This window comes from Physeter macrocephalus, chromosome 4 (genome assembly GCF_002837175.3).
Source record: "Physeter macrocephalus isolate SW-GA chromosome 4, ASM283717v5, whole genome shotgun sequence".
Lineage (NCBI taxonomy): Eukaryota > Metazoa > Chordata > Mammalia > Artiodactyla > Physeteridae > Physeter > Physeter macrocephalus.
This window is the reverse complement of record NC_041217.1, coordinates 83866589-83892701: the sequence shown is the minus strand read 5'-3', so window position 1 is coordinate 83892701 and position 26113 is coordinate 83866589. Positions and strand designations below refer to the sequence as shown.

Genomic DNA, 26113 nt, shown 5'->3' with positions numbered 1-26113 from the left:
TTTACCTTTCAAATGACATAGAAGAGTCCTATAAAAGATAAATGATTCATTAGCTAAGGTTTTTTTTCAGTGATTTAGTTTATGAATTTAAATTCCAACTGTTCTATAACATTAGGTTCTTTCCTATTTTTTTCGTGTTATGTTATGGTTTGTTATATCTAAGTTATAGAGACTATCTTGGAGATTAGCTTCAAGGGCTATATTCATTGTAATTATTCTTTTTTCTCATTTTTACACAGATATGGAAAAATCACACTTTACTCGAGATCCATCCCAGCTTAAAGGAATCCTTGTTCGAGCATCATTGAAAAAAAGCACAATGGGATTTGGTTTTACCATTATTGGTGGAGATAGGCCTGATGAGTTCCTACAAGTGAAAAATGTGCTGAAAGATGGTCCTGCAGCTCAGGATGGGAAAATTGCACCAGGTAACAGATTTTTCAGAAATACTTAAAGAGGGACTTCCCTGGCTGTCCAGTGGTTAAGACTCCACACTTCCACTGCAGGGGGCACGGGTTCGATCCCTGGTCGGGGAACTAAGATCCTGCGCATGCCGTGAGGCGTGGCCCAAAAAAAAAAAGAAATACTTAAAGAGTTATGATACTATAACAAAAATTATAGTGAAAAAGTTATATATATATTATATATGTAACGTATATAACAAATATTATATAATAGCTATGTAAGTATATATAAAACTTCTGTGTATATATATATTTATATAAATAAAGAGAGAGAGAACTAAATTATACAACTGAAGAGGGAGATGCCTGTATTAAAATAGTTTATCTTCTAAACTAAGTGCATGCTAGTTTTGAAGGAGGGTCATTTTTACAAATAAGTGGAAACTTAGTCAAAACATTAAATTTATTAATTTTTTGAATAGTTTGCATATTTTGAGATAACTCTTTGGCTGTACTAAGCTAAAGATTTATTAACCATCTCAGAAAACTATTTGATAGTTTGATTTTCTCTGATTATATTGGGTACTTTTGGAGTTATTTAACATTAACCTGTAATCTTTTTTGAAAAATGATTCATTGCGATGTTTATAATGATACTGAACAAATTGTTATATCCCACAGTTATTTTCCAAGTTGGGGTGTTTTTCTTTTTGCTTCCTTAGTGGCTGTTAGTAAAATTAAACTGCTATGTTAAGAATTATAGGCAATAATATTACTATTTTTACAGAGCTGTATAAATTTGTCTTTTACATAGTTTTCCCAACATCCTTACTTAATGATTGTTAGATATTTTTATACAGCTGACAGTGTTTATGGCTGAGTGGGTTAGAGGAAGTTTAAGACTAGTTACTGATTATGGGGAAGGTTTAAGTACTTTTTTCCAGAAAGATTTTAGTAATCCACTGAGGTTGCTTCTTACACAGTTTGCTAGACTTTTCTAATCCTCTGTTATTTCACATACTTTGTGTAAATATGTCCCCCATTTGGACAATTCAATTGTCATATTACTTTTGATGGCAGATATCAACTTATTTTCAATTGGGATATGGGCTCTCTCATATTATGCTTTCCCAATTAGGTGATAGAAACATAAACAAGAAAACTTAAAATAATCAAAAGTTATATTTATAAAGAAAATTATTTTTAGCTCTCTTTTATTACTTTATAAAATTAACAAACTCGAGATTAAAATTAATAGTAAAGTTTTTTCCTAAGTCCTCAATTTTGACTTTTTAAATATTTTGTCCATGAAACACATCTTGTAGCTATTGTGTATACTGTCAGGATTTTATAATATAGATTCAGATATGCCTAAAACTGTTATTAATTTGTATAACAATATAATACTTCCATTAAAATTCTGGGAACTTTGACCAGGGGAAGAAAAGTCAAAACTTTGTTTCTAATTAGTCTAATTTCTATAGCTTCTTGAATTTTGCAACAAATTTCCACAGACTAACATTTGTTTTTAAATACCATTCATGTTGATTTTTTAAAGCCTACATGCAATCAGAACAAATTAAAGCACCTTTATTTGGCAATAACCTTTTAAATAATCGTATTCAAATAAAAGCAGCAAATGGATGAGACATCAGAGGACAAATTTTAAAAGCTAAAGCTGCATTAAGAAAAACACAACTGATAAATGTCAAGTGGTAATAATCCTGTAACCAAAGTGGTCATAATAATGTAAAATCAGAAAAGCAAAACCAACTTTTACAAGGATTAATTCAGCTGAATTTCCAGCATCTTAAATAATATATTCTTTGCTTCTGTTGAATTTTTTTGTTGCTTACTTTTCCTTTTGAAAACTAAATTACACTAAATTGAAAAAATCCACAAAAAAGAAAGATGCTAAAAGAAAATACATTCATAAGTTATTATTCTAACCTTCAGCCTTACATTGTTCAAACTAGAATGAATTTTTAAGTACATTGTAATCAATGGCTACTTAAAATCAAGAAATAAGGTAGTGTTTAAAGATTACCTGTTTGTACAAGTAGCCAATGGGGTTATTCACTCCTCTTCTATGTACTGAACACCTACTACAATGTGCCTAGCTTTGTGTGACCACTTAGGTGTGACTCAAAGGATATACTAACAATGATAATATGAATCTGCAGTTAATTTTTTAAAGATTCACTTCAGCTTGAGGTCATAACTCTTTGCAACTAAGATAATTAAGAATTTATACATTTATATATTCTTTTTAGAGAGGAGTCACAGAAGGGAGAGTGACATGTCGATGTTCAAAATCTATCTTTTCAGTAGTTAATGAACAGTAAGAGGTTTCCAAAATTCAAATTTAGATGCTAAACTTCAGTTATTTTCATCTCCCCCAACAAAAAATTAACTTATTTGATGGTTTTAATATTTTTAACATGACTTATGTTTTACCAGGTGATGTTATTGTAGACATCAATGGCAACTGTGTCCTTGGTCACACCCATGCAGATGTTGTCCAGATGTTTCAACTGGTACCCGTCAATCAGTATGTAAACCTCACTTTATGTCGTGGTTATCCACTTCCTGATGACAATGAAGATCCTGTTGTGGACATTGTTGCTGCTACTCCTGTCATCAATGGACAGTCATTAACTAAGGGAGAGACTTGCATGAATACTCAGGATTTTAAGTCAGGAGTGATGGTTCTGGACCAGAATGGAAAATCGGGGCACACCTTGATCAGTGATCGTCTCAATGGACCATCAGATCTGAGTGAGCAGAGAGCGTCTATGGCATCATCAGGCAGCTCCCAGCCAGAACTAGTGACTATCCCTCTGATCAAGGGCCCTAAAGGCTTTGGGTTTGCAATTGCTGACAGCCCAACTGGACAGAAGGTGAAAATGATATTGGATAGTCAGTGGTGTCAAGGCCTACAGAAAGGGGATATAATTAAGGAAATTTACCGTCAAAATGTGCAGAATTTAACACATCTCCAAGTGGTAGAGGTGCTAAAGCAGTTTCCAGTAGGTGCAGATGTACCATTGCTTATCTTAAGAGGAGGTGAGTAAAAGCGCAACAAGGAAAAATCTTCATTGTTCATGCATTTGTATCTGTGAATTGTCCTTCCTTACAGGTCAGAATATCTCTTTTCCCAGCAGGCTGAACTGGTAATTAGTATGCATTTTCCTTAAGTTCTGTCTGACTGCTTCCATAAGCAGTATCTTTTGTAGCAGTTTGTTTAGTTATTTGCGGTTTCATTTGTGTCCATTATGGATTTCTTTCCCTCTATATTCTTTTTAAAATCTGATATTATGACTTTAATGATTAGAGAGAGTCACAACATTGTGCTACTTCAAATGAAATATATCCTCTTAATTCCATTTTCTCTGTTGATGGCAATAATAGAAATGGACTCTTTCAAGCAGTGGTACTTCATCTGGACCTCTGTAATGTACCAAGGATGTTTTGAAAGAGCTAGCATCTCTGTGAATAAGCAAAATGTTGGATGGTGTGTTAATCTGTTCTGTAAAAGCAATCATGATAGCTTGTGCTCATAAAGCTTTTATCTTAAGCTTTAGTATCTGTCCGTAAATGTTAATTAAACCCCACAGTGCTCATGTGAGATAAATATAATTTTATTTTCCAAGGTCATCAACTGACTTGAACTGCTCCCAGACATAAATGCAGTTCCAAGGACTAATCACAAAGTCGTGTTTTAATGGGCTTTCTTAAATCCATACCTATGAATGACTAGTATTTTAAAGAATAAAATTTAGCCCTTCACATATATCTCACTGGCTTTTAGTTTTCATTTTTGAGGCAATTGAGCAGTTTAACTTCATTGGGGCTTTTTAAAATTATTCTCATTTCTTTGAATTATTTTTGTTTCTTCTCTGTGTGGTATGGTAGAATGTGCTCATATCTCTTCGTGAGGGCTGGAGAATTATCCAGAGTTCCAACAAATATGAGAGTCCAGGGTTTGGTGTCAAACAGGTTGGATGTCAATTTCCTGCCTAGTTGCTGGTTGGTTCCGCAGTACAGGAAAGTAATGTTAATCTATTGGAGTCTTTGTTTACTTTATCTATAAAATGGCAGTAACATTTATGCCTTAGGATTGTCATAAAAAATGAAATATGTGTATAATGCCTGGCACGTAGAACATATTGGACATAATTTACTAGCCTACTAAAAGTCAAAGCTAGTTTTGTCATAAACATTAGCAGTATTTGTGATCTGGGAATGCTTCCTCTGTTTTTAAAATGTGGCTCATTTTTTTTAAGGTCCTTCTTCACCAACTAAAACTGCCAAAATGGTGAGTATACAGTGGTCCTCAAATGCTTCTTCCGAACACACGGAGAGAGATGCTGCGTTCCCCTCCATGAGGGCAGCTCATGGGGGTGGCGTTTACAGACAGGCAGGAGCCAAGAGGCAGACTGCCCTGGGTTTGTATCAGAAACTCAGAGGGAAGCGTGTGAGTTAGAAGAGCTGCCCATAAAGGAGGTGTGCTCTGCTGGTTAAGTATTTCTGCTGGAAGAATATTAGAGGCCTGTACTACCAATAGTCCTGTCTTGTAAATAGTAAAACATGGACACACTGAGGTGCCTACTGATGGGTCCTATTACTTTCTTTGTGTTTCAGAGGAACAAGGGTAAGGAGTAGCTAAATGTTCGAGCAGATGTACTATGGGAAGATGTAGTAGTTTCACATAAATTCACAGGGACTATAATTTACCCACATTTAGATAACCTTCTGACATTTAGCCCTAAACAGGACTTTCTAGAGCAATTGTGGCCTCTGTGCTCAATTTGCTTGTTATCAGAGTGAGAGGCTGTCAGACTTGGAACAGTTTTCTCTGGCATTCTTCTGAATAACTGACTAGCCTATTTAAAGACCTGTGTAGAGAATAAGACCTAAACAAAGGACACACCAAATAATGGTATGAAAGAAACAGTGCCAGGTACACGTGTAGCTACTTAAATATCCACAATTATATGGACATGGATATAAAGACAATCGTGTATAAAATCCTAATTTGCTCTATTTTGCTTGATTTGGAGTCTGTCATCTTATAGTTGAAAGATGGTCTTCCATAACCATAAACCCTGGGCTGCTAAACAAAAGACCATCAGATACAAAATGGATTACTTCTCCTTAGCCCACCAAATCGGATCCTCAGCAAATTTGCCATTTTATGGATCAGGCAGAAAGAAACACTCAGCACTTTTATAGAAAAGTAGACCAGTTAGGTCCAATGTGAGCAGAAATTCTTTTTGCCTATTCAGTTAAAATTGCAGTATATTTTTCTCCATTTCTCTGGTCCCTCTAGTACTCATTTGTAACTTCTGTGCTACCCTATCTATTTCATAACGAATGCCAGTGCAGCCATGGGGACCCTAATGTTTTATAATTGATGGAAGTCTCAGATGACCTCTCACTGCTTCTGACAGAATCCTAGGACATGTGGGAGAAAGAGGAAGAGACTGCTCTTATCTCCCGGCCATCTGACAGGGTCTGGGTCAGTGCAGGGTCCCTTCTGGCACAATGCTTTATAGCGACTGTCCCCTCACTCTTACCTGACAAGCTGCTGCTCCTGCATCCTAGTCACATTAATTATCTTATCATAAATGTCTATGATCCCCCTCTTCTAACCGTAATTCAGGATAACAAGCTGTTCCCAAAACCATAGTATTTATTTTCTTAGGCTATTTATTGGATTTCATTTTTAAATTTCATTAAAGAAGTCATTTTACTGAGCTATTCTTTTGGGAAAGTTCTGTCTGAATAGGAACATTTGAAAATATCCCTTGTCTGATTCTCAGGCATGGTGCATTTTTTCGTGATATATTTGGATTGGCCATGCAGGTTTTTACAGTGTCATCTTTATAACCTAAATTAGTTAACACTTCCTATTTCATTTTCTTAGAAAGAACATTACCTTAAACATCTTCACTGAGAATTAAACTCAGTGAGTGGGGAGGATGGGATTTATCAAGAATTACATGGATGTATTCTCTTCGAGTCTCCCTCTTGCTTTACTTGGAAATGCTGCCTTGTGTTGTATCCTTATTTATCTTCTCAAAGTCAATTTGTATCTTGGTGGTGGAGAAAAGGGCAAAATTGCTTAAACGTAGGACTAATTGATATCATTTTCAACTTTTTCTAATTTAAGTGAAATATGTTTTAATCAAATACACACAGCTATGAAAGTGAATTCCTATAAGACTGCAGATATGCTGTGGCTTTGACCCTGCTGCTTACACAACTGTAATCAGTTGACATACCCAGTTCAGACAACAGTTTTATGCAGTAATCAAACATCTGGCTTTTCGAGATACTAAGTAAGGCCCTTTTCCATTTCAGAAAACAGATAAAAAGGAAAATTCAGGAAGTTTGGAGGCCATAAATGAGCCCATTCCCCAGCCTATGCCTTTTCCACCCAGCATTATCAGGTCAGGATCCCCGAAATTGGATCCTTCTGAGGTCTACCTGAAATCTAAGACTTTATATGAAGATAAACGTAAGTAGTTGTGGAATATTTCAGGAAAGCATGCAACAAAATTAATTTGAATTTTCTTAAAAACTCGACTTTTGCATCTTTCAAAACCATGTTGAAGTTATTCCTTCATTCCCATTTTAATATGACTTTGGGCTTCTTCCATTTATATTCAACATTCATTCATTTATTTTCTTCAAAACTATGTATTATTAAGGGCCTTCTGTCTACCCAACATCATAGTAGGTAATGGGGATACAGAGGTAATAGGTTACATAGGCCCTGCACCCCAAAAGATGATTAAGCCTAAAAGGAAAAGACAAAGAGGTAATCAAATACATATACAAATAAGTGCAGATAAGCCCCTAACAGGTTCAGTAATAGAAGGATGGACTAGATGAATTGGGATCCAAAGTAGAAAATGCTCAATTTTACAGCTGTGGGTAGTAGGAAGTGTCAGATACTGCTTCATATAGGAAGTTAAGCTTTAACCAAGTCTTTCAAGACAATGAGGTAGGTGTTTATGAGACAGATAAAAGGGAAAGAAAGAAGGAATAGCATGTGCACATTGACCTTGTATGGGCTGGGTTCTGCAAGGAGTTCAGTTTAGCTGCGTGTGGTTGGCAAGGGAAACCAGAGGGGGAGAGCAGGAGCAGCTTGTGGAGGGCAGATTATGCCATTCTGAGGAAGCTGGAGACAGTGGTATACATGATAGAGAGCCACAGAATGGTTTTAACCATAGGGATGAAATTGTTGGACTTGTCTTTCAGAAAGATTTTCCTGGCAGGAATACGAAGGATGATGAATCAGAGGGGTGTGTAATCTGAGGAGGAAACCAAAGCATAGAGTAGACTCCTTCGAGCAGTCCAGCTGAGATATGATGAGAAGAGAGTGTGCATAGAGTGGAAATTCATTTTCATACTAATTTACTTACTAATGATAGATCTTTTCCAAAGTAAAATCATAGATTTAAGTAGGTTTAATTTTTAAAATTTATTTATTTTTAGAAATAGATTTAGGTCTACCTTGGAAAAGATGTACACAAGTGGAAACATTATATATAATTGACTTCGTACTTATTTAACCTGTTACAGATCTTTGTCTTGATAGTCCCAGGCCATATTTAGGAAGTTGAAACATTGATTTGAAAGCATCAAGAATTAACGGACGTGTAATACTGAGAGCATGGAAGTGGGAGCAAATATTCCTAAGCAGTCTTGATTCAAAGTTTGGGTTAGAGGGCTTCCCTGGTGGCTCAGTGGTTGAGAGTCCGCCTGCCGATGCAGGGGACACGGGTTCGTGCCCCGGTCCGGGAGGATCCCACATGACGCGGAGCGGCTGGGCGCTTGAGCCATGGCTGCTGAGCCTGCGCGTCCGGAGCCTGTGCTCTGCAACGGGAGAGGCCACAACAGTGAGAGGCCTGCGTGCCACAAAAGTTTGGGTTAGAGCACAAAACAGATTTATGATTGAATTTTATTGTATTATTAATCCTTTAAAAATAAATCAAAGTATGTATTATGTATGTATGTTTGTATTTATTATTTTCTGGTTTTCCTTAGCGCCAAACACCAAAGATTTGGATGTTTTTCTTCGGAAACAAGAATCAGGGTTTGGCTTTAGAGTGCTGGGAGGAGATGGACCTGACCAATCTGTAAGTTTAAATACTTTGAAATTTGGCTGTTCCTGTTAAAACTTTTAAGTAGAGATTTGGTAGAATACGGTGTTTTTGTTTTGTTTTCTTTTTTGTTTGGTTTTTTAAAAGATTTTGTTTTCTCTAACAGTTTCATTAATATGAGGAAGAACTACATTTCTATTGGTGTCATAATACCTCAGTTAACTTGGTGTAGCTGAGGTTAAAACTATAGGTAAAAGCTGAATATGTCAGCTGTAAATTAGAGAGTAATGAATGGTTATACTAGCAAAGCATTTACATCTAGAATTTTATTTATACAGGATTCTCACTCAAACTTAGAGAACAAATATAGTGGGTTTATTTTTGTTTTGCCCTTAGTTTGATAAAAAGTACTGTGCTTAGAATTTAAGAACATATTTAAACTTTTTTTGTATAATATCAAGAAAGACTATGTTATTATCATGCTTAGAAGTTAGGTGAATAACAATATTCTTTTAAAATGACGGGCTTCTTTCTATTTCTGACTAGAACATTTGATTTATAGAGTATAAATGTGTTCTAATTAGTCATATCAGTTTCGGTTAAAATAATCATCAGAACAAAGTTTAAGGCAGGTTGCCCTACATAGGGCAAATATAAAATACCTTGATTGTTTCTTTTTTTTTTCTTTCTTTTCTTTTTAATTGAGCTATGATTGACATATAACATTATATTAGTTTCAGATGTACAACATAACAATTTGATGTTTGTATACACCACAAAATGATCATCACGATAAGTCTAGTTACCATCCGTCACCAAAGTTATAAATTTTTTTCCTGTGATAAGAACTTTTAAGATTTTTCCCTTGGCAACTTTCAAATATGCGCTACAGTATTACTGACTGTAGTCCCCATGCTGTACATTACATCCCCATGACTCATTTATTTTATAACTGGAAGTTTGTGCCTCCCTCCCCCCAACCCCCTTTCCACTGTCAACCACCATTCTGTTCTAGGAGTTTTGTTTTGTTTTGTTTGTTTGTTTATTTATTTTGTTCTTCGTATTTCACATATAAGTGAGAATACACAGCATTTGTCTTTCTCTGACTTATTTCACTTAGCATAATGCCCTCCAGGTCCATCCGTGTTGTCGCAGTTACCAAGATTTCGTTCTTTTTAATGTAGTTTAATCTTCGCATCTGGTGATTTTCTCAATTTTCTTCTTGTAATTGATTTCTAGTTTTATACCATTGTGATTGGAAAAGATGCTTGATATAATTTCTATCTTCTTAAATTTATTGAGACTTGTTTTGTGGCTTAACATGTGATCTGGCTGAGTAGTAGTTGTGTGTGTGTGTGTGTGTGTGTGTGTGTGTGTATAAAGAAGACATCATATGTATATTTCTTTTTTTTCCTAATTGCTATGGCTAGGACTTCCAATACTATGTTGAATAAAAGTGGCAAGAGTGGGCATCCTTGTCTTGTTCCTGATTTTCGAGGGAAAGCTTTCAGCTTTCACTGTTGAGTATGGTGTTAGCTGTGGGCTTGTCATATATGGCCTTTATTATGTTGGGGAGTGTTCCCTCTACACACTTTGCTGAGAGTTGTTATAAATGGACACTGAATTTTGTCAAATGCTTTTTCTGTACCTGTTGAGATGATCATATGATTTTTATCCTTCATTTTGTTAATTTGGTGTATCACATTGATTGATTTGTGGATGTTGAACCATTCTTGCATCCCTGGAATAAATTCCACTTGATCATGGTGTATGATCCTTTTAATGTACTTTTCAATTTGATTTGCTAATGTTTTATTGAGGATTTTTGCATCTGTGTTCATCAGTGATGTTGGCCTGTAATTTTCTCTTTGGGGGGTGTCCTTGTCTATTTTTGGTATCAGGGTAATGTTGGCCTCATAGAATGAGTTTGGAAGTGTTCCCTCCTATTCAATTTTTGGAAGAATTTGAGAAGGATAGGTATTAAATCTTCTTTAAATGTTTGGTAGAATTCACCAGTGAAGCCGTCAGGTCCTGGAGTTTTGTTTGCTGGTAGGTTTTTAATTACTGAATCAGTCTCCTTACTAGTAATTGGTCTGTTCAGATCTTCTACTTTTTCATGATTTACTCTTGAAAGATTGCATGTTTCTAGGAATTTATCCATTTTTTCTAGGTTGTCCAGTTTTTTGGCATATAATTGTTCATAGTAGTTTCTTATGATCCTTTGTATTTCTGGTGGCATCAAGGGTAACTTCTCTTTATTTCTGATTTTACTTTTGAGCCCTCTTTTTTTCTTGATGAATCTAGCTAAAGGTTTGTCAATTTTATTTATCTTTTCAAAGAGCCTGCTCTTAGTTTCATTTTTCTATTGTCTTTTTAGTCTCTATCTCATTTATGTCTACTCTGATCTTTGTTATTTCCTTCCTTCTACTAACTTTGGGCTTCTTTTGTTCTTTTTCTAGTTCCTTTAGGTGTAAAGCTAATTGTTTGAGATTTTTCTTGTTTTGAGGTAGGCCTGTATTGCTATGAACTTCCCTCTTAGAACTACTTTTGCTGCGTCCCAGAGATTTTGGTAAGTTGTATATCCATTTTCATTTGTCTCAAGGTATTTTTTTTATATTTCTCTCTTGATTTCTTCATTTGGTTGTTCAGTAGCATGTACTTTAATCTTCACATTTTGTGATTTTTCCCAATTTTCTTATAATTCATTTCTACTTTTATACCCTTGTGGTTGGAAAAGATGCTTGATATAATTTCAGTCTTCTTAAATTTATTGAGACTGTTTTGTGGCTTAACATGTGATCTGTCCTGAAGAGTGTTCCACTTGAGAAGAATGTGTAATATGCTACTTTTGGATAGAATGTTCTATATATATATCTGTTAAGATTATCCATTCTAATGTGTCATTTAAGGCCCACGTTTCCAAGATTGATCTTATGCCTGCATGATCTAGTCATTGATGTAAGTGGAGTATTAAAATTCCTTACTATTACTGTATTACTGTCGGTTTCTCCTCTCAGGTCTGTTAATATTTGCTTTATATATTTAGGTGCCTCTATGTTGGGAGCATAAATAGTTACAAATGTTATATCTTCTTGTTGGATTGACTCCTTTATCATTATGTAATGCCCTTTTTGTCTTTCATTGCAGTCTTTGTTTTAAAGTCTATTTTGTCTGATGTAGGTATAGCTACCTCAGCTTTCTTTTGGTTTCTTTTTGCACAGAACATCTTTATCCATCCCTCTGCTTTCAGTCTTTGTGTCTCCTTACATCTGAAGTGAGTGTCTTATAGGCAGCATATAGATGGGTCTTGTTTGTTTATACATTCAGCCACTCTAAGTATTTTGATTGGAGAATTTAGTCATTTACACTTAAAGTAATTATTGAGAGGTATGTACATGTCATTTTGTTAATTGTTTTCTGGCTGTTTTGTAGTTCCTCTCTGTTCCTTTCTTCTCTTGCTTTCTATGTTATGCTCATATTCTATTTTTGTTATCTTTTGTGTGTATACTATAGGTTTTTGTTTGTGGTTACCATGAGGCTCACATATAACAGCTTATATATATATATATATATATATATATATATATATATATATATATATATCAATCTATTTTAAGTTGATAGCAAGTTAAGTTTGAATGTATTCTAAAACTCTACATTTTTACTCCCCCCATCACATTTTACGTTTTTGATGTCACATTTCACATCTTTTTATTTTGTGTATCCCGTTACTGATTATTCTAGTTATAGTTATTTTACTACTTTTGTCTTTTAACCTTCATACTAGCTTTGTAAGTGATTATATTTACCTTACCCATGAGATTTATACTTTCATATGTTTCCTTGTTTGCTAATTAATGCCCTTTCTTTTCAGCTAAAGTAGTCCCTTTCACATTTCTCATAAGGTCAGTTTAGTGGTGATGAACTCCTTTGACCGTTTCTTGTCTGGAAAACTCCATCTGTCCTTCAATTCTGAATGATAATTTTGCTGAGTAGAGTATTCTTGGTTGGAAGTTTTTTCCTTTCAGCACTTTGAATATATCATGCCACTCACTTCTGGCCTGCAAAGTTTCTGCTGAAAAGTCTGCTCATAGTCTTTTGGGGGTTCCTTTGTATGTAACATGTTGTTTTCCTCTTGCTGCTTTTAAGATTCACTCTTTAACTTTTGACATTTTAATTATAATGTATCTCTGTGTGGATCTTTTTGGGTTTGTCTTTTTGGGAACCCTCTGGGCTTTCTGGATCTGGATGTCTGTCTCTTTCCCAGGTTAGGGAAGTTTTCACAGCCATTATTTCTTCAGGTAAGTTTTCTGTTCCTTTCTCTCTCTCTTCTCCTTCTGGCACCCCTATAATGCAAATGCTTTTCTGCTTGAAGTCATTCCATAGGTACCTTGGGCTATCTTCACTTTTTTTCATCTTTTTTTTTTCTTTTTGCTGCTCTTGTTGGGTGAGTTCCATGGCCCTGTCTTCTAGATCACTGATTCTTTCTTCCGTTTTATCCAGTCTGCTGTTGAATCCCCCTAGTGTAATTTTCGGTTCAGTTATTGTATTCTTCAGCTCCATGACTTCTGTGTAGTACTTTTCTTATATTTTCTGTCTCTTTATTGAAGTTCTCACTGTGTTTATGCATTCTTCTCCCACATTCAGTAAGCATCTTTATGACCATTACTTTGAACTCTGTATCAGGTAAATTACTTATCTCCATTTCATTAAGGTTTTTTTCCTTAGGTTTTATTTTGTTCTTTCATTTGGAATATATTTCTCTGTTTCCTCATTTTGCTTAACTCTCTATTTTTGTTTCTTTGTATTAGGTGAAGCAGCTACCTCTCCCAGTCTTGAAGGATTGACCTTGTTTAGGAGATGACCTTATCTTTCAACTTTACCCTAGCTCTTGGTTGTCTCTCCAACCTTTGTGATTGTCTAAGCAGCCTGATTTATTCTCAATAAGTCCCAGTCACTGAGGGTGTGCCAAGACCTCTCAGTGTTCCAAAGAGAGGGACCTCAGTCAGCATCTAGCTTCAGGCTGATTGGAAGCCATACCCTCAGGCAGCAGCTTTTAAAGTATGTCAACATACACAGTCCTGTGGGACTGCAGTTGTAAACTCTGCTGGCCTCCAGACCAGGAGATCTGAAGGTATCACCTACGTGACAGTTGCAAAAATCAGGACTTCAAACAAGTTTATAAGCTCATTTCTGGGAGGTACCAGAGAAGCTGTAGTGAAGGCAGGGAAGAGTGCAAAGATGGCATCTCCAGCCTCTGTTCCCTGAAAGCACCTCTGTAGCCTCTAGATGTGTGGCAAAGCTGAATCCTGCCCCTCAAGCTAGGACAAGTAAATAGGCCTTTTTCACAGAAAGACTGGGGTGGGGGGGTGGTGTTTCAGTCTGCAGTCTGTGTAGTGCCATGGGGGTGGGAGCTTGTCAAGAACTGTCTCTCTTATTGTTACAGTCTCATGAGACTCAAGAATGCAGGCTGCCCTGGCCACCAGTGCCAGGCAATCAAGGAATGACCCCTTTGTAGACTACATGTGCCCACCAGCTTTAGATAAGCAGCAAGAGAGTTCAGGGCCGGGGCATACCCACTAGCTTCAGCGGGGCAGTAGGAGAGTGTAGGGCCAGGGTGCATCCACTGGCACAGCAGAGTAGAGGGAGAGCACAAAAATTGGCGCCTGCTAGCACCTCTATCCCTGGAGAGAGTCCCAGTAGAGCTCCAGACCTTCAGCAGATGCTTTAAGAGTAGCAAATGAATCTCCTTCACATACAGTCTAGGCAGTTTTCAAACTGCTGCTCTCTGTGTAAACCCTTTAAGAAAAGTATTGCAGTTCCCTATAGCCCTTTGGGTCCCCTGGATGTGAGCCCCTTTGGTTTTCCAAGCCAGACATTTTGGAGGACCATCTCTCCATTGCAGATCCAAAGGTTAAGTTGCATGATGTGAGGCACGAAACCCCTCACTCCTTAGGGAGAAGCTCCAGATTTGTGAGATGCCTCTGATTATAGGTCACTGTGCTGGGGGGTAGGGTTTGGCAGACCATGTCTCTGCCTTTCCTACCCATCTCAGTGTGGCCTTTTTACCATTTCTTATGAAGGAATTGTTCAGCTAATTTTCAAATCTTTTTCAGAGGGAATTGTTCCATATGTAGCTGTAGATTCCATGTGTCCATGGGAGGAGGTGAGTTCAGGATCTTCTTACAACACCATGTTGGACCGTACCTCCTCCAAACTAGTTATATTTCTCTTGATTGTTTCTGATGGTAGATGTAGTTTCATAGATGTAGTTTGTCACTTCCTATTTTGTTGATACTCATAGTGTTTGTTCACTTAGGCGTTTTAAGAATTTTTCTCAGACAACTTGGGAGAAACCTTTCTCTTCTCTTCTCTCTTTTTTAATTGAAGTATAGTTGATGTACAATGTTATATAAGTTACAGGTGTACAATATAGTGATTTACAATTTTTAAAGGTTATACTCCATTTATAATTATTATAAGATATTGACTGTATTCCATTTTGTACAATATATCCTCGTATCTTATTTCATATATAATAGTTTGTACCTCTTAATCCCTTATGCCCATATTGCCCCTCCCCCCTTCCCTCTCCCCACCGGTAACCACTAGTTTGTTTTCTATATCTATGAGTCTGCTTCATTTTTGTTACATTCACCAGTTTTTTGTATTTTTCCACATATAAGTGATATATTCCACGTATAAGTGATATCATACAGTATTTGTCTTTGTCTGACTTATTTCACTTAGCATAATGCCCTTCAAGTCCATTCATGTTGTTTCAAATGGCAAAATTTCATTCTTTTTTATGGCCTAGTAGTATTCCATTGTACATATATGTGTATATATAGGTGTGTATATAGATATAGATCACATCTTCTTTATCCATTCATCTGTTGATGGACACTTAGGTTGCTTCCATATCTTGGCAATTGTAATTAATGCTGTTATGAACGTTGGGGTACATGTATCTTTTCGAGTTAGTGTTCTCATTTCTTTTAGATACATACCCAGGAGCGGAATTGCTGGGTCATATGGTAGTGCAATTTTTGTTTTTTGAGAAACCTCCATACTTTTTTTGACAGTGGCTGCACCAATTTATATTCCCACTAACACTGTAAAAGATTTCCCTTTCCTCCACATCCTTGCCAACATTTGTTATTTGTAGACTTTTTGATGATAACCATTTTGACAGGTGTGAGTTGATACCTCATTGTGGTTTTGACTTGCCTGATGATTAGCAATGTTGAGCATCTTTTCATCTGCCTGTGGGCCATCTGCATTTCCTCTTTGGAAAAATGTCTGTTCATGTCTTCTGCCCATTTTTTAATGGGGTTGTGTTTTTTTGGGATATTAAGCTGTATGAGCTGCATGTATATTTTGGATATTAATCCCTCGTTGGTCTCATCATTTGCAAGTATTTTCTCCCAGTTTGTAGGTTGTCTTTTTGTTTTGTTTATGGTTTCCTTTGCTGTACAAAAGCTTTTAAGATTAATTACGTCCGATTTATTTTTGTCTTTATTTCCATTACTCTAGAAGATGGATCCAAAAAAATATTGCTGCAATTCATGTCAAAGAATGTTTTGCCTATGTTTTCTTCTAGCAGTTTCAGAGTATCCCATCTTACACTTGGATCTTTAATCCATTTTGAGTTTATTTTTGTATATGGTATTAGAGATTGTTCTAATTTCATTCTTTTGCATGTAGCTGTCCAGTTTTCCCAGTACCACTTATTGAAGAGACTGTCTTTTCTCCATTGTATATTCTTGCCTCCTTTGTCATAGATTAATTGGCCATAAGTGTGTGGGTTTATTTCTGGGCTCTCTATTCTGTTCCATTGATCTATGTGTCTGTTTTTGTGCCAGTACCATACTGTTTTGATTAGTGTAGCTTTGTAGTATAGTCTGAAGTCAGGGAGTGTGATTCCTCCAGCTCTGTTCTTCTTTCTCAAGATTGTTTTGGCTCTTTGGGATCTTTTGTGTTTCCATACAAATTAAAAAAAAAATTTGTTCTAGTTATGTGAAAAATGCCCTTGGTATTTTGGTAAGGATTGCATTGAATCTGCAGATTGCTTTGGATAGTATGGTCATTTTAACAATATTAAGTTTTCCAGCCCAATAACACAGTATATCTTTCCATCTTTTTGTGTTGTTTCCAATTTCTTTCATCAGTGACTTATAGTCTTCCAAGTATGGGTCTTTTACCTCCTTAGTAGGTTTATTCCTAGGTATTTTGTTCTTTTTGATGCAATGGTAAATAGGATTGTTTCCTTAATTTCCCTTTCTGACAGTTCATTATTAGTGTATAGAAATGCAACAGATTTCTGTATATTAATTTTGTATCCTGTAGCCTTACCGAATTCATTGATGAACTCTAGTAGTTTTCTGGTGGCAGGAATTTCTACATATATGTAGGATTTTCTACATATACTATCATGTCATCTGCAAACAGTGACAGTTTTACTTTTTCCTTTCCAATTTGGATTCCTTTTATTTCTTTTTCTTGTCTGATTGCTGTAGCTAGGACTTCCAATACTATGTAGAATAAAAGTGACAAGACTGAGCATCCTTATCTTGCTCCTGATCTTAGAGGAAATGCTTTCACTTTATCTTCTCTTAAATGTAGGGTTCTAGCAGCTCTGAGTCTAGCCCAAACATTTAGGATTACCTAATTATAGGATTCTAATTGCTGGCAAACAGAATGAATTAGATCTGTTCACATAGATGCAAGTGAATCTTAGGTCACTCTGTTCCCTTAAAATATTTACTGCTTTATAATTTAGAAACAAGACATATTTCTCTTTTGCATATACTAAACTTGTACTAATAGCCTTATGTAATGGGAGTATTGTAAGAATTATCCCAGTTGCTATGAACAGTGTACAAAAAAAATCTTTCCTGATGACATTCAGTGGACTTTACTAGTAGCTACTCCACAGAATTGCGTTTTCTGAGTTTAATGTTTTTGTTTTGTTATAGTAATGGAAGTGATAGTAGTATTTTTTAAGTTATTGAAATACTTTGTATTTTTTGTCTTCCTTGTCCTTAACCCAGAAAATCCAGAAAAGATTATGTGGTGTGGTCGTTTGAAGTGCCATTTTGGAGAATGGTCAATTTCTAAGATTTCACCTTTCTAAAATATGACAGTTTTCATGTTGAACTGCAAAAATCTGTTGGTTTGCACAGTTCTGAGTCAGGAAGTACTTAACTTGGTAGTTAAGGATCTTAGTACATCTTATTAGACTGTACAGACCAACCTACACCTTATATCTTATCAGATATACATTGGGGCCATCATTCCTTTGGGCGCAGCTGAGAAAGATGGTCGTCTCCGTGCAGCTGATGAGCTGATGTGCATTGATGGAATTCCTGTTAAAGGGAAATCACACAAACAAGTGCTAGACCTAATGACGACTGCTGCTCGAAATGGCCATGTGTTATTAACTGTCAGAAGAAAGATCTTCTACAGTGGTATGTGAACCTGTTCCTACTCTGATAAGTTAAAAAAGAAACAAAGAGACTTAGTCCACATTTTTGGGGGGTTTTTGGGGGGTTGTTTTTTGCAGGTTATTTTATTATGTTTAATAGTGTATGAGATAACTCACTTGGTGTGAGCCAAGGCCTCATTGTGGAAGGCCATGTAAGGTCAAAAGGATTCAGAAATAATACTACTGCTATCCAAAAAGAGAAATAAATTTTGGGCCTCTATATTAAGATTATATTAATATATATTGATGAATTTGCCAATGTGGCATTGTAGATCAGAGTATCAGCTTCGATCCGTTTTCTGAAAAACAAAGTTATTTAGGCATACCAAGATAGCCCGTTAGCTGAATATCAAAATATTTTGGATCCTGATGATCCTAAATATTCAAAGAGGACAGAATGTTTCTACTTGACAAGTTTTAGTATAATATAATTTAACATTTGAGTGCTTACCACGTCCCAGACATATTGATTCTTTTACTTACTCTTTACAACACTATGATGTAAACACTATCATTATTCTAGTTACTCACAGAAAGGTTGAGAAACACATAGGTGGTAGGTAGTAGGACCAGGATTAAAACAGGTAGTTTAATTACAGAGCCTGGGGTCTAAACCATTACACTAGGGTATGAAAATCTCATGTATTTTCTCTTCAATAGTTTTGTGAATATTAAGTAGAAATTTTTAAAAGTGAATTCTTGCCACTTAAAAATTTTTAAAAGACAGCCCTGTGGCACCACAAGAATGTAAGCCTCATGTAGTTTGGGAGTTTCATCCATTTAGTTATGTGCTGTGTCCCCAGTACTTAGAAGAATGCCTGCCTAGCACAGAGTGGACATAAAAAAATGTTTGTCAACTTGATGAATAGTTGCATTACTCTTAAAAATGAGGCACCATGTTTTTGATTGCAGCGTCCAAAGTAAAGGCCCAGGGACTTCCCTCGTGGTCCAGTGGTTAAGATTCCCTGCTCCCAATGCAGGGGCCCGGGTTCGATCCCTGGTCAGGGAACTAGATCCTGGTTGCTGCAACTAAGAGCCTGCATTGCTGAAACTAAAGATCCCTCATGCCACAACTAAAAGATCCCGCATGCAGCAACAAAGATCCCGCATGCTGCAACTAAGACCAGGCACAGCCAAATAAATAAATAAATAAATAACAACAAAGTAAAGGCCCACCTCCCTTCCTAAATATCAGGTATTCCGTGATGCATACAGATTTTAATGCAGTGTTACCTCCATTTGGTTGTGCTGAAGTCAGAACATAACTACACAGAGTAAAAAATGTGATGCTATACAACTAGAGGTTGGCTCCCTCCTGGAAAGCATCATGAAGAAGTTTCATAGTAGTTTGATATTGCTGGAAGCATTTTAGCTAATTCATTCTAACCATGCATTATATCAAAAAGAACTTTTATTTTTTATTAATGATTGGATGTTGGTGACACTTTGTTGAGGTGCAAAAACGTATTCTCAGAATCACATAGATTTTGACCCAAAGAGACCTTGTAAATGCATATTCATCGATAGCAGTGTGTTGTGGTTGTTGTTTATGATGTTTTATATCAAATTATGGCACAAAATTTGCTCTTCTTTTGAAATCAGTTAGGACTAACTTGTGTCATTCTTTCTCACATTCTGATGTTACCTTGAATAGGAGTAAAAGGTGTAGGTTAACTGCCCATTTGCTAGGAATTCCATATTACCTAATCTGTGCTGAGGAGAGTTTGCTGTTCATGTGGACAGCTTGTATGCCTGAGAACTGCTAATGGTTAACTCATCTGGTATCACCCATCAGGAACCTGCAGTTGTAAAACACATTGTAAAAGATAAATTCTGTGTAGATGGCAAACGGTTCTCAACCTGTAATGGGCAGCACCTCTATCCTGATGCAGTGACCTCTCAGACGTCATGAGTGTCAGTCACTGCACTAAATTATATTTAAAGTTGATTTTAAAAGGAAGTTTACTATGTTGCTATTCATTATCAACTTTTTAAAAAATTACTGTCAAGGTTAAAAACCTTGCTGGAATTAAAATAATTTCAAGAAGAATTTTTTTACTATCAAATTTCACAGAAGCTTTGAAAAACTTCCTTTAAAGTGAGGTAACATTTTGCATTTTTCCAACTATGTACTTAAAGAGCATTTAAGAAGGCAGCTGGACTGCTGCCGCCTACATCTGCACTCAAATTAGGTCCAGAGCTCACGTGGGTGGAGGTGCTGCTTTTCTATTCTTTATGTTATTAGGAACTAAATTTTCTTGTGAAAGGCTTAGCACAAAAACACTTCATGTATCCAAAGTTATGATATTCCAGAAATATCAAAATTGATCATGTTTATTATAGAGAAACAACCTGAGGATGACAGCTCTCAAGCCTTCCTTTCAACACAGAATGGCTCTCCCCGCCTGAACCGAGCAGAGGTCCCAGCCAGGCCTGCTCCCCAGGAGGCCTATGATGTTGTCTTGCAACGAAAAGAAAATGAAGGATTTGGCTTTGTCATTCTCACTTCCAAAAGCAAGCCACCTCCAGGAGGTAAGGGCTCCTATGTCCTGTTATCCCTCCCTATAATTCCAGTTTTCTGAGTTGCCTGCTGGGGTTTATGAAACTAGTTAGGAATCATGTATTGATATAAATTGCCTCAGAGAGTTATCTTTTTTTTAAATGCTGAATATTTTCTTTATTTTCAAAATTAGGTAATCTGGGGACTTCCCTGGTGGTCCAGTGGTTAAGATTTCACCTTCTAATGCAGGGGGTGTGGGTTCAATCCTGGTCGGGGAGCTAAGATCCCACATGCCTCACAGCCAAAAAGTCAAAACATAAAACACAAAAAAATCAATAAAGACTTTAAAAATGGTCCACATCAAGAAAAAAATTAAAAAGTTAAAAAAAAAGAAAGGAAATTGACTGTATTAGAAAAAAAAAATTAGGTAATCTGAATCAAACCTTCCAGGCGTCAGGTTTATCTATCTATCTCAGATTCCATAAAATAAGTCTTATTAGTAGCTTGGTTTGTATCCAGATTATATTGTGGCAGTATATCAAGGATGTGACCTAATTGCTTTAGTGAAAGGACAATGCTGAATTTTTAAAATTATGGGGGCATAGGTTTTTTTTTTCAAATTAGGGGAAATCGTGTATGCAGAAATGAATTAAATGCTAGAAACAGTTGAGAGGAAGTAAAACAGATTGCCAGAAAAATCTTGACCCAAATATGTCTTAAATAGTCCTTTCATGTTATTTAATAATAATTGCCATATTCCAGCTATAAAGCGACCTTCTTGAATGATAAGAGGCATTCTTACCTTATATGCTTCATTGAAAGGTAAAAATTTTGTCTGAACCTTGAAAAATTAAATATCCTGAACCCAGCTTAACAGAATATTATCATCTGAGAAGGATGAGTATGTGTATTAATTCCCTCAACAAAGGAGGAATTACCTCTAGTATGTTCAGGGCTGTTATGATTCAGCAAATTAAATATTTGTTGTGTCTTTATGTTTCTAAGAAATAATCATCTTTAAATATAATTGTAAAATCCAAATGAATGTAAGATGAGAACCAGCAAATTAATATTTATGTATTATGCTTGTCTGGTAGCTTTATTTTTCCAAGTCAAGTGATAAAAATCTTTGACCACATGAAAATGCATTCTTGCCTTTGCCAGTGGATTTGATTATATCTTGGGTAGTGAGATCCTTTTAGACTAGATGGTCACTAAAACCTTAGTAAAAAAAGAAAACACTTTCAGTAAAGTGTTGTGAGCCAAACCAATTTGCAAAAATCTTGCTAGAATTAATACAGTTGTGCAGAGGAAGAAGATTCCGTGACATGGATGAGTTATTACTATAGTATCAGGTCACTGCTCACTGATACTAGTTTCCATTTTCCAAAAGCCGTTGCTATGGTAACGCTTGGAACTGGAACTGTTACTGATGCTTTGAGGATGATTATGTGGCCTGTGTTAGAAAAATAAAAGGAAGCAGCATTTAGGTGGATTTTATTTTGTATCATTGGTTATTTGTTTTTCAAAATACTGATTTCCATTTTAGATAATCATATTCTCATTCTAATACCATGCAATAATCCCAGGCATTCAGATTAACAAAAATAGTGAAAGATTATTACTCAGCATGATAGATGCTAACCACTTTTCATATTGAGGATACTCCTTTTCTAGCACTACAAAAATTAGGTGACAGTCTAGTGTTCACCATAAAACTAGGAGATATAGAGGAATTCAGTAAAATAAATTATGTTACTTAAATATGTTTAACGTATTTTTATACTTGTTTGTTTAAAATTTATATTATTATACTTCAATACATTATATAGTAAATATTTTATTTGTGTATATTTATTTGTTTATATTTAAAATTTTAAAATCTTTTCATATGTATTTGTTTAAATTTCTTCTTACTATTTTGATGGCTTTACATACCATAGATGCTAGATATCTGTATAAGACAGTGTCATTAAGTGCTGGGCTTTGTAATCAGACAAACTTGGATTCTAGACCTGCTTATGTATTTTAATAGCTGTCTGATCTTGGGCACATTACTTAGCCTCCAAGAGCTCCAGTTTCCACTGTGAAATGAGGATGATGATAACACTTCCTGTCTTGTGTGTTTGTGAGGATTAAAGGAGATACCGCATGTGAAGCCCTTTGCCTGGACCTTCAATAAATGCTAGCTGCTGTTGCTTGTTGTAGTTTCTGCTACCATTGTCATCAGCATTATTTATAAAATTGTCACTGCCTCTTGACCTTTTCTTTTTTTTAAAGAAACGTTAAAAAGTTTATCAATATTTGAGTAATGAGATGGGAAAGAAAGCGCAATTAAAATGTAAGATCGAGGCAGCAGCTAATGGTGGCAGGAAATGAGTGTTTGCAGCTTATTAATTATCAGCCTGAATGGTAAATTAGGCTTAGGTTGTCAACGAATTTTATATAAAGTACTTGAGATTTTTCAGTCATGGAGCAAAACCAGAATTCGTAATTTCACTGAAGTGCTAGTTAATAATCTCACAAAATTCTGAGACCTGCAAGCATTCTTTTTGGAACTCCGTTTATCTCTTATAGCTAGAAGGATCCTGGGGGTAAGCTTGCATGTGGCACTTTCTCTCACAGAGACTGGGCAGTTGCTGCAAACTGCATAACAATGAAAGTTTGGTTTAGAAAAGAGTTAGCACAGGTGAAAAGGCCAGAAACCTGTCTGTCAGAATAGATCATTCTTTATGGAGCTCGTCTTGGTATAGATTGGTATTCTGCACAGTGTAGATTGTTGGGGGTTTTTTCCCTTCTGCCGAAATGTATTTACTGCTGACATTTGTCACAAGACGAGTTCCCAGTAGCACCTCTAATACCAGTTATCAAATTCTGAGATTCTCTACTGTTGACTTTTTCAAAGATCAGGGATCCAGGCCCAGCATCCTTCTTGCCCTGGACCCAGTTTGTGTCAGAGCTACATGAATGAAGTACTTAGAAAAGACCTCTATTGAAGATGAAAAGGACTTGGCTAGTTTTTGCATTGCCAGTACTCAGAGGTTTTAGTGTTTCTGTTATTATATACTTTTCAGTTCTGGTTGCAAAGGATTTCTTTGAGAAGGGGACATTTCCAGTTACTGTCCTTTCTTTTCCTAAAAAGAAATGTTTTAAGAGCACTGAAGTGATCCCAGCAGCTGGACAAGCCAGTCTGTGACACAGATTTAGGCCAAGATGATTGAAGATGGATAAATTGGCTTTATGGCAGATGCCTATAGAGTTTGTATATACCAACAACAAGGCAGGACTTAGACGTTTCCTTAGCCATGCAGTTACTTTGAAAACTTCCCAGTCTATTCAGAGAATGTTCAGAAGTTATCTTTCTACTGGTCTGCTATTTTTAGCTGTTTTGGTGGTGCTGCTATAAATGTCAGGAAAATAACAATCTGACTACTTTTATCTTCTCTCACCTCGACGATTAACCCTTTGTGAAGTTCTGTACCAAGATTTGCCAATTCCTTTTGACCACATTGCTCACAGGATGAGAAAGGAACCACTGAGACATCAGAGATTCATGTTGTGTGATGCTTTCCCAGGTCTGAACAAACCCCTTTCAGTGTTCCAGGGAGCTGAATGATTTTCTTCTCGGGGGATCTGGAATGAACACTGTGTACAAGTAAATCTCTTCTAAGAAGGAGAGTAACTAAGATATTGATTTAGAAGGTCACCACAGGGCCACTGTGTGATTCTCCTTATGTTTCTGATGTGCCACCTGTTGTACTATCACGGCAATCAGCTCATGCTGCCTGGCACAGGACATGGCCCATGCTGCTCTGGAGCTTTTCTAATTAGTTTGTTTATAGGGAAAATGGTATAATAAGTGCTTGATATAATTCAGAGCTAAAAGGCACTTGCTTCCAACATTGACTTCCTCATTTTTAAGATAAAGTCTCCCAATGTATAATCCTAGAAGAGCCAAGGAATGGCACTCACTGTCCATGGGGACATAAATCATGGCCAAGAATAACTTCCAGTCCAAATGAAGGTCTATTAAAATGGCCCTAACATACACCTAGATATAATTCAGAAATACTAGTAAGGAGCCCATTTTACTATGGAAATTAAACATAATCACAGTGCCATTTTAAAATATTAAATTATCCTTATTCATAACAATAAGGCTCCATATTCAGCAGGAGCTCAAGTGCCTGATAAATTTACTGACCTAGGCAAAGAAATTCTTAGAGAACATAGAAGGAACATTTGTTTCTCAATACGAATGCCCCTTATTAAATGGTGAAAGATATTTTGACAAGATTTCCTGAATGTCTGAGAACTCATTTTGAGGCTTAATAACAGTGAAGTGTCTTAATAGTTACTCTAAGAAAGCCTTTAGTATTATGCTAGAGATATAATAGAACTGCACAGAGTGTCTTTGCAAACGTCTTAGATTCAGCTTTGTGCATTCAGGGTACGATTTTATCCATAAGCCAAATAATCTTAATGTTAAACATTAATGTTCTAATTCCACTCCGCTTTTCTGATTTTAAAAAAAACCTAAAGGCATTAAATAAAAGGAATTAATTGTGCTCTGGAAATAAGTATGATTCATTTTAATGATCAGTCATTTCACTGTAACTGGATTTCTGACCAGTCTGAGCCCTAAACTTGATTTTGAACTGCATTTATTTACAAGACTCCTTGTGGGAGTAAATGCCCCTTCAACAGAACCAAAGATGATCTCATTATAGCAGTTTCTAAAATAGCCAAAAACATGATGCAGCCTAAACAGCCAACAACAAACAAGAAACATGAGATATTCTCATAAGTATCACTGAGGTCAGTAGCCTTTAAACTGGATCATTAGGATGACAATATAAAAATTGGAAAAAGGTTTCTGGTAAGTGGAAGAAGCAAAGAGGTTTATATGCTATGATTGCAACTATTTAAAGAGTATCTATGCCTGTGGACAAAGAGTGGAAGATAATATGAAAGTAGTTGCATTTGGATAGGATGATCACAGGTGGTGGTTTTTTGATATATCTTTAAAGAATTTTCTTTGACGTTATTATGTTTAATTTTTGATGATGATGATGATAAATCCAACACTCCAAGATATGTTAAATAATTGAAAAACCTGGGGATTTTTTTCCCATAGTTATTCCTCATAAAATTGGCCGAGTCATAGAAGGAAGTCCAGCTGATCGCTGTGGGAAGCTGAAAGTTGGAGATCATATCTCTGCAGTGAATGGGCAGTCCATTGTTGAATTGTCCCATGATAACATTGTTCAGCTGATCAAAGATGCCGGTGTCACCGTCACACTAACAGTCATTGCTGAAGAAGGTAAGGAACCAGTAGACCTGCCTTCCCCAAACTGATCTGAGGGACACAGAGCCTGTAGAAGGCTGTTGCTTGCTCCAGCATTGCCAGAACCACTGCAGTGATAGAACCATTTATACGCCCTGGAGTCTCATTTTTTACCTTGTTTAATGAATTTAAAAGACAGTTTATTATGAAGTTGTCAGTAGCTCAAGAAAAATAATACAGCTAGTGAGTGGTGGCCATTTATTTATGTGCTGGAGGAGCAAGCACCCAGAGCAAAAGACATTGGTAATACTTTTCAGATCT

At 36.1% G+C, this 26113-nt stretch overlaps 1 protein-coding gene across 6 annotated transcripts in view; it reads left to right on the top strand.

Moving 5' to 3' along the window:
* MAGI3 (membrane associated guanylate kinase, WW and PDZ domain containing 3) overlaps nt 1-26113 on the top strand; it is a 264648-nt gene that overhangs the window by 216074 nt on the left and 22461 nt on the right. For 5 of the 6 annotated variants that reach the window (XM_024119937.3, XM_024119936.3, XM_028488987.1 and 2 more), the window contains 8 exons: nt 240-428; nt 2865-3470; nt 4691-4722; nt 6771-6927; nt 8463-8554; nt 17796-17988; nt 20349-20537; nt 25643-25828. In XM_024119937.3, coding sequence (XP_023975705.1) covers nt 240-428; nt 2865-3470; nt 4691-4722; nt 6771-6927; nt 8463-8554; nt 17796-17988; nt 20349-20537; nt 25643-25828 — 1644 coding nt within the window. The remainder of the gene's footprint in view (nt 1-239; nt 429-2864; nt 3471-4690; nt 4723-6770; nt 6928-8462; nt 8555-17795; nt 17989-20348; nt 20538-25642; nt 25829-26113) is intronic. The other variant, XM_028488986.2, reaches the window with a different exon arrangement.